Source organism: Augochlora pura, chromosome 7 (genome assembly GCF_028453695.1).
Source record: "Augochlora pura isolate Apur16 chromosome 7, APUR_v2.2.1, whole genome shotgun sequence".
Taxonomy (NCBI): domain Eukaryota; kingdom Metazoa; phylum Arthropoda; class Insecta; order Hymenoptera; family Halictidae; genus Augochlora; species Augochlora pura.
Window position 1 is genome coordinate 10,238,219 of NC_135778.1, and position 9,579 is coordinate 10,247,797.

General features: G+C 39.9%; 1 protein-coding gene across 1 annotated transcript; it reads right to left on the reverse strand.

Annotated features, from left to right (window-relative positions):
* Positions 1 to 1,877: 1,877 nt before the first annotated feature.
* Positions 1,878 to 9,141, reverse strand: Snrnp-u1-70k (small ribonucleoprotein particle U1 subunit 70K). The gene is given in 9 exon segments (XM_078184983.1): positions 1,878 to 3,281; positions 3,503 to 3,855; positions 4,140 to 4,380; positions 7,206 to 7,232; positions 7,235 to 7,279; positions 7,563 to 7,644; positions 7,728 to 7,790; positions 8,230 to 8,412; positions 8,557 to 9,141. Coding segments are annotated over 9 exon segments (1,302 nt in total). The 5' UTR covers positions 8,701 to 9,141; the 3' UTR covers positions 1,878 to 3,117.
* Positions 9,142 to 9,579: the final 438 nt, after the last annotated feature.

A 9,579-nucleotide genomic window follows, 5' to 3' on the forward strand; every position in this document is an offset into this window, starting at 1 on the left:
ATATATCTCATTCAAAATAAAAGTAACTGGAAGATGCAACTTACTTATTTTCCTTAACTAGCTAAATGCCGAACAAAAGAGGTACAGTTTTGTAAAATATCCGAGATAATTTGAAAGAAAATTGCGTAAGAGCCGCAAGGAATTGTAACAACAAGCCTCGATAATGGCGGCACTCGAGGGGAACATCGCGAAAAGTCGAGGGGATTGTTCGCAGGGATGAGAGACGATGAGGAGCTCGCAATTTGCAGGATTTTCGAGGGACGGAGGATAGCGGAGAATCAGAAGCGATTCGGAGTTATTGCCGGTGGATTGTAATTTCCGGGCGGGAGGCGAACGTTTAATGCGGCAGGGCCAGTTTGGGCGAAGGGCTGCGACATCGTTTCGAATGGGATAAGGAGCGGCTGATGCTTGGCGAACACAGCCATCGACCGCTTTTAATCAATCTTTATTTCGACGAATCGCGATTCCAATATAGCGCCGAGACGCTCGTCTCGTTTCCAATTTGCAGCTGCGCCCGTTTATTAGCTCTCTGTCACGGCCGCTGCGCCGACGGATTTTCGTCGATCGATTAACGGATCTAGCATGGACGCTAATTAATCCTGTCGGCACTGCTTTGACTTTCCCACCTTCCTCCGACGACGAATAATCAGATGACCTTGTCCCGAGGATATTCAGCAAAGAATCTCTCGTCGAATGTATCTACGTTCTTCGACTAATCTTGCAGTTCTGGAATGAACTTCTAGCTCTACTTAGATTGTTGCTTTGGTAAACTAGTGTTTGGCTTCCACTTTGAAACACATTAAACTGAAGAATTAATTTGTACACAAAATTTTGCGAAGATATCCTGCTTTCGAGAAATATTTTCATTAAATTATAAAATCGAGCATGCTAGAAAAATCTATTCTTTTTGTTTAATATATTATATTTATACTTTGACGAATTAGAAAATTTCTAGTCTTTCACCTGTTAAGTACGATTTATTGTCTTGTCATCAATATTTAAACACTTGAGTAAATGTAAGGTTTGATCAGTGTACTGTAATAAATGGTACTGTCTTTAGAATAAATCTTTAAAATAAGAGCAAATGTAGATTTTAATCGAACTTTGTACACTTTGATACATTAATATAGAATTAAGTAAATGTTGAAACGGGGCATCCGCATGATCGAATTATTGTATAGTATTATTGGAACAAATTGATCCGCCAACAAATTCTGTACGGTCGCGTATTAATTGAAATTCAAAGCTCTAGATTTTCCATGCATCAGGATGTGGCACGCGGGCCGTAAAGTGTTAATTGCTGTTAATTCTCGTCGTTGTACAGTTTATGCAACGTTAACCTAAGCGATTGAAACTAAATAATCGGTAAATCGTCCGTTTGTTTCGCGCCGTGTCCAGTCCAAATGAACGCAGTGGTCATGGTAAACGATTTATTCGACCGAAACCGCAGAGGACAGACGGTTTCTAAATAACTTTTCATTTATTATATCCGTGATCAACATCGAACAATTTAATCGCAATTCCAGTTTCACGAGAAACACGTTTGTTTGAATAATAAATTTATAATCGAAACTTTAAACTTTTCCTAACATAAAATACATATTTATATTTTGTATATTTGTGACTGTGAATCATGTACATTTGTCAAATCTTTGTGTAAATTTTTTAAAACTTTTGCAAGTGACACGCATTCTACTCGAACCTAAAAAGGAAAGGCGTTGCAGAAGATAGTTTGGTAAACATAGGACGATCTAAGCGACGAAGGATTTATCACGCGTTAGATGCATCACACATGTAGATTAAACCTATTTTGCATTATGTAACGATTATTAAACGACCAGGATGTATTTATAAAATAGTTGTGAACACGATCGATCGACCGTTGCCTGACAAATTTATTCAGTGAAAGAGTACAGTAGCTTGACGAATTGATTTTCTTGAAAGTTTCCACTATTTATATGCCTCCGGTATCGGCACGCCGCGTCACGTCCACAGCACAGGTAAGAGACCGGAATGATTTGGTCCAGTTAATACGCGTTGAAGCCGACCGTTCACGGAGAAGATAACAAAAAATAACTCCCGCTCGATACCGCAACGTCCGGCACACGACCGCAGGTGCATTAACACGAGTATTGCAAACAATTATTCCGCTGTGAACCTCGCTTATACATTGTTAGCGTTTGACAAGAGCTAGTAGTAAAAACAAGAAAAAGATGACTATGTTTCTAGCTTCGAGTAAAAATAATATTAACATTCGCTAAAGTGCTATAAACATTTTACGTTAATAATTCTGAAGATTTAAAAATTTTGTGAAATTTATTGGCTACGGTTATCAATTGACACAAATTCATTTCAAAATTATTTACAAACTTTAAATAATTTGATCACGCCGAATGATAATCAAATTAACTAAAATTAATATTTAGTCAGACTAGTGAAACACTGCGGCGGAGAAATAGACAGCCAGGGAAGCTAACAAACGAATTATGTGATTTATTTTTATTTGTATATATATAAATATACATGCAGCAGTCATGAAAGAATCAAATTCGTGTAATATACGTTTTGTATAGAGTTTATGTACACATAGAGAAGGTTGGAATCACGAAGGCGGCGACGATCAAGTTGTCGAACTTGCTCGAAGCTGGCCCAAGAGAGCTCCTGTCAGAACTCGTTCGTGTTTTGCGAGGTTTTCACGCGGTGACTGCTACAAGAGGAAATTCAATCGTCGCTCGCCCGCACGAATGGATCTCTAACAATATATGCAAAGCGTCTAAATTCATTTTTTCAAGTTTTCCAAGGCGGAGTGCGCCTCCGTGCTGTCCATAAATATACAAAAGTTCGTTTCCTCCCTTTCGGTGTTGTTAACCGAAATGCGGAGATAACTGTAGAAATCGGTTACTGATTTCGAACCACCGGGTTTCCTGCAAATACCTCATCGTAATATCTGGTCACTTAACGGGGAACCGCGAGCGACCAGATACACGAGTACACAGTCGAATATATTTCAGTATTACACTAGCAACAGTAGGAAATACAATATTTGTTATCAATAATAGCAGTAAATTCATCGTGCGTGGTAACGAAACAGAATGTTACATGAAATATTCGTCGAGATCAATAATCTTGCACAGAGTCGTAGTTGTTGTAGGGAGGGGGATCGGGACGACCTTCCGGAATCCTGTATTTCTCTTCCACTTCCTGCTCGTTGTCGTCCTCGTATTTTACAGCCGTGAAATAGGATCCGGACGATTGGAAAGTGTTACTGTAGTCAGGATAATCTGAAAAATAGCAATCAAATGTCTCAGGACACATCCGTAAAACCACCAGTCCACAGAAGTAATCATCTTTTAAAAAAATCATTCTTAGGAATTTATTACTAGGAAAACTAGACGATGTAGCTAAGAAAAATGTTGCGAAAAACATGAAGTCGAGTTTCTCTAAAAAAAAAAAATGTACAAGGTTGCTCTGCTTAAAATGTTATTTTCAACGAGATACATACCGTCCAAAGGTTCTTCTTTAATTCGAATCTCTTTCGTGTCTTCGTCTTGACGATCGCCTCGATCTTTCCTGTCTCTGCGTTCGCGGTCGCGATCACGTTTGTCCCTCTTACGATCCCTATCACGGTCACGATCGTTACTCCTGGAACGCCTCCTCTTGCGGTCACGGTCACGATCGCGATCACGATCACGGTCTCTTCTGTCCCGCGGTCGTTCGTCCCTTTGTATCTCTTCGATATCAGGATCGGGAAGCCGATCACGACTTCGTCTACGTTTGCGATCGCGCGACCTGCTCCTCGACCTTCTCTTGCGATCGCGAGACCTTCTACGTTCTCTGTCCAAGCGATCGCGATCTCTGTGAAAAAAACAGAAAAAGCTTTCCATCAGTCACCAACTTTAATGTGACATTGTTACCACTAAAATGGCGAGACTACGTTTCCAAAATCTTGCATAATTTTTCTGACCTTTTAATCACCCAAACTTTTCTAATGTCTATATTATTTCTTCACCGAAGAACTTTGATTACCACTTCTTCAATCCCCCAAGTAATCTTCGCAACAACCAAGTCTTTATGATACGACACATGATGTCTCGCAATTTTTTACCTGGCAATGACCAGAGAAAGTTAACAATACTTGCCTGTCTCTATCGAGGCGCCCAGAAGTCTCCCTCTCCCGCTCTAAACGATACCGTTCCCGTTCTCTTTCGTTATCTTCTCGGCCGGAGTGTTTAATGTTGACATCGGGACCGCCTCTTCTTGTGCCACCAAGGCCACCGCCCAGCCTACGAGGTAGCCAACCCTTCACGGTCCTGGCCCGCTCGACGTCGACCAACACTCTGCGACCATCTATTTTCTTACCATCCGCATGCTTATAAGCAGCTAAAAGTACCGATACAGAATTACCAATTGATCGGCCCGTCGAATGCTCTATTTAAAATACACTATGGGACTTCTACCATCCCAGGGAAACAAATTTTAGGTGGCAGAAAAGATGTTCTTTTCTTCGTTTTTTTTTCACTGAAAAGAAACTGCTCTTCTTAAAAACTGTAACTCTCGAGGGAACGTCGCGGCTAAGGAGGATGCCTCGTCGAATGAGAGCCAATTTATGCGAAACGCATTCTTCGTCTTTGTCTTTTTTTTCTGTGCAATTTCAATGACCGCATCCGAATAAACGAAAGAACATCGAAGGAGTTATCCGATCGACGAGACCTACGCGTGATTCGGTTGCCGATAGCGTTTTTTCTTCGTTTTTTTTTTGGATGAGATTCGACAGATTTCTCGCGGAGAGATGGTTAGGGTGGTCGTTGATAAGGTATCGGCACATGTTATTCCTGATCACGTCCGTAATAACGCGCGGTATTCTCACGATTGGTCAGGAACCGCTTCTTGACCAAGGTAAAAGCTTTCAGGAAAATTTACAAGAACGCATGGAATAATATCGTCGCCAAGTCTTCTACGATTGGATGAGAGAAACACGACCGAGGGGAGGAGAGATTTACCATGACACACGCGACCCATGAGTCAGCAATAAAATGTACGGAACTTGTTTTCGTTACCTTAAATCTACAAGTGTTGATAAAGATTCAAAAAAAGTATAGCAGATACAAAAATACCTACCGCGGCTACTTACGTACGGAATTGTTAACACAAATCTTAGAGGTACGTTTAATTCGTGAAATGAACTCGTAAGAGAGACTCGCGAGCATAGAGTAGGCCAGCGCGTATGCTATTCATTGGGAAGGTGCCCAGTCTTCATATGTTCGTTCAATGTCTCCGAAGAAGTTTTACTTTTCATTTACCTGGTGCGCTTTTCATTCATACTTTTACTTACGACCAAACCGTGTGCGCAAGTATATGATGTATAATACTATGTATCGTTTACTTTCTTTTGCTTTGTACTTTACTCTAGTTCATTAAATTAATAGTTAACGCAAACGTTCCCGAGGCAAGCTGACCGAGTGTCTTGCGCAGACTTCCTCAACGTCCATCGACCGATTGCAGCACTATACCAGTACGACATTTTCGAGGCTGATAGCTAATAGTTTACAAGAGATTAACGGTTTACTATGTCTAAGGGAAACTTGATCATTTCCTGCCGAATAACAATGCCAGAAGAAGTGAATGAACCACCTTGTTCGGGATAACTTAGTTCTGAAGACCTTCGCATCGAGTACCAGCTTAATTTTTCTAAAATGATCTCTGTACGAAACTTGTTTACCCCCCTAACGTCGCGTATATGTGGGCCCCATGTATCTACTCCCGCCAACCATAGGCAACCAGCCAATAAGCTCAACAATAAAATAGCTTCCACTGTTCCTGAGCGTCTAATGAGATATTAAAGTAAGATTACTGTGAAAAATATTCTGTCGAAATGGTCCTAAGTCATTTAATACGATAGATGTAACATAAACAACAGAAAAATGAATGAAAAATGCAAGCAATTCGATTTTGTACGTTAACGTCTCGCAAACTGTTAGCCATTGGCCCCAAAATGGGGTGCCGAAGGTATTAAATTTGCAAAAGACCATAATCCGACGAAGGCTCACCGAAAAGTGAGCGCAACACTTGGGGAGCTTTCTTCGTGAGACGAATTTCCTTCGACTAACAGTTTTCTTTTATTCTTTTTTTTTCTACTCTTGTTTTACCGTTTCATCTTACACGGGGAATTTCGTTTTGACGAATATGTAGCGTTCTTTCTCTGTATCATTTTGTTGAACGTACTACACAACGAATTTTTTGACAAAAAAGCCGCGGATAAGATTTTGTTTGTGTGCACACGTCTAAGGATTTGGTCCTCAGACCAAATTAGTATTCTATATCGAAATTGATATGTTCGAGGACTTGAATGATTGGATGACCCACCGAGTAAGATGAGAAACTAGCTATCGTAAAAAACGAAAACAACGACGAAATAACATATGCTCGAGAAACAATAATCGATCAGTTTTTCAAACATGCATTTTGTTGGTACTAGACCTAACGAGAACACATTCTTTGCTTTGCTTTTCTACATTCCTCGCAAACGGTGCCCGACATTTGCTCAGCACTCGAGACGAATAGAAGTTTATCCTAGGAATACAGAATCATTATTCTCCCATTGTTAAGAAAAAAATTCTTTAAAAAAAGCATGAAAAAGTATAAAATACAGGTGCTACAACCAAGATATACCAGAGTATAATGTATTACCGAATGATGTATGTAGATGTTAAATGTTGTCTTTTCTTGTGGTGACAGAAATTATGCGATTAATTTTTTTATTGCTCGAGGAACGATCGAGTGAATTTCCTACGTGTAGCTTGATATTACGATGTCTGGTAGTCTACCTTTGATAATTACAGGAGCAAAATGCTAACTGCTTGCAGAGCGTGTCCCTGAACCTTTCTCCTAAAAAAGCCCACCAATCAATTTCAATGTAGAATGCTAACTTTTTCTTATTTTCTTTTTTTTTGCAATACCGTGTTGTTGAAACTTAAAAAAGAAATTTCAGCCCAAACAAATTATTGCGAAAACCGGGGAGAGAAAGACTTCCGGCGATTCCCAACGCTTTAAGAGCGCGGGCCATTTCTGCTATCCGAACGTTATCTACCCCGGCAGAGGTTCGTAAACTCGAACCGCAAGTTTTAACAAAATCAGACAAGATAAATAGGGTAAGCATAGACGCTAACAAACTTTGTTGTATGTTGGATCTTACCACACATACAAACCTATCATATCAGGCAGGTTCAGGGATTTTGCATGGAATAGTGAACGGCACTAGTTGCCGGCAGCGGCCACCACGCTGTACCAAGAACAAGATAAAAACTGCATTAATCAAGACAGCCAATATTTCGTTTTTCAGTTGATTCGTTTACCATATATGCATTTACAGAATGGTAATCCTGCATGGATGTATGGCGGGGCCCCCCCGTACCGTCTGGTTTAGTACCAATGAAAATAGGTAGCCTAACTATAGCCCTGCCCCACTATATCTAGCTGGAAGTGACGCTAAGTAAGGTGATATTCCAGACTATGGACTCACTGAGGTTCTCAACAGGGGATTATGTTTCTCGAGCTTTACTTACAGTGCATATCTCTTTCGTGCTCATACTCAATGAAAGCATATCCTCTAGGCTTGCCATTTATTGTATTGTGAATTACCACTATCTGTAAACAAGTTTGAAAGTCCCATTAGCATGTTCCTGTATAATCATAACTAAACAAACTCTTCCACTATATTATTCACTTACTTTTTTAACGGGTCCATACACTTCAAACTCCCTCCTTAACTTAGACTCTGATGTATCATAGTTCTGAAAATCAAATGTATTTATGAAGTCGCTTGTTCATCGCAATGTAGTTTGTTGACATTCAGGGTGTCTCAAACTTCTATCCCTATTAACACTTCATCTACTAAAAGTCTGTTAATAAAATTTTCAGTGATGACACTACACTAGAAAATACCTAACAATGTTTTTCAATATTTTAAGGTTAACGATGCTTTCTTTATCCCTTTGAAGAATCTCGTAACATTTTTTTTTTCTCTACCATTTAAGATATTGATCCAATTTTTGATCATTATGATCTAAGAATACTTTGCTCATATTTAGAAATATTATACTAAATTAACTAAGACTATATAACTCCATTATTATGACTGAATAACAAAAGTAACTAAGGATAGACTAATGGTCTCCAATATCCTGTTTAACTGCAAAGCATTCAATCTCATTCATGTTCACTGATACTTACTATTCGTGCTACAAAAAGCGTCTTGAAGGGATCCGCAGTTACATTTGGAATGCCAGCAGGATCCCATACTGCAATTTCCTGTTCAAGTTTGTATGCCACCTGCTCTGCACGTTCTCTTCTCCTTCGTTCAAGCCGTTCTTCCCTGGTCTCCACACGAACCGGTGGTGGTGTATCTTTAGGATCCTATAGCGGTTAAATGAAATTTCTGTCATTTTTAGAAAACTTTCGAAAAAACTGTGAAACGTGTCATACAAAAGTGCCACATGGCACTATCGAAATGCCACCTCTGAGAGGCTAGAAATAAAAGATAAATTATGCGCACGTTACCTCGAAGTATTTGAGGAATGATCCAACGCCGATATAGCCTCCATTCTTCTTCTCGTGCGGGAGTTTGCTAACGGGTGGTAAATACGGTATGGGATCCCGTGGAGCGAATAGGGCCAACAAGTTCGGCGGCAGGAACTGCGTCATTTTCTCAGGTACAGGGTGAACGCAACGCTTCGGTTTTCAGTTGACGAGAAATATTGAGGCACGCAACATTTTCGTGTTCCAAACACCAGTACAAAATGGCGACGATATCGCCAACAGTCTATGATAATGGAGTCTCCATACACTAATTCGACAGAAAAATCAGCTTCAACGAGTGGCAGCAAGTGGCAGCACTAGTCAACAATCATGCCGATTATACGGTAGTTTCGTTTTCACCACCAGATGCCGCTCTGATAGAGGCAGCGTGGCGTATCTATAGACTAATTGTTACCACAGATGAGCTGTTTTATTACAATACTGCGATACTTAACCGTATTGAGTCATTTCTATCTCAACATTTTGCACCTTTTTATCATCACTGTTTTAATACACATCGCGCAGTTGGTTTAGAAAAAGAATAGGAAATGATCAAGAGAAACAGAAGCCGGTTCTACGTGCAAGATCCACACAAACCTAGGCTGTCTCACTTATTCGTACTTGCGATCTCACTCTTTTCGCGCATTCGTTCAGTTGGCGCGCTATCTGGAGCACGCGTCGTGAAATTCCATTTGTAAAGGAGCTTCAGTGATAAGATGGTAATATATTAGCATAAGATGGTAACAGGGCCTTCAAAAGCTGAGACAGAAATGCTCATAAGATGTAAATACTATACGAATTCTAGGTTTGTGATAATACATTGGGTATCAGATTTACTCCAATACCTCATATGTGCTAATACATTGATTATTAATTCACTATAATACATTGGTCATTCCTATACCTCGTTCATGCTGATACCTCGTATGTGGTCTAAAATCAAATTTTATTCAGAATGAACACATCGAGACACCTATTCGAAGAATGGTCAAGTTATTGTTTGAA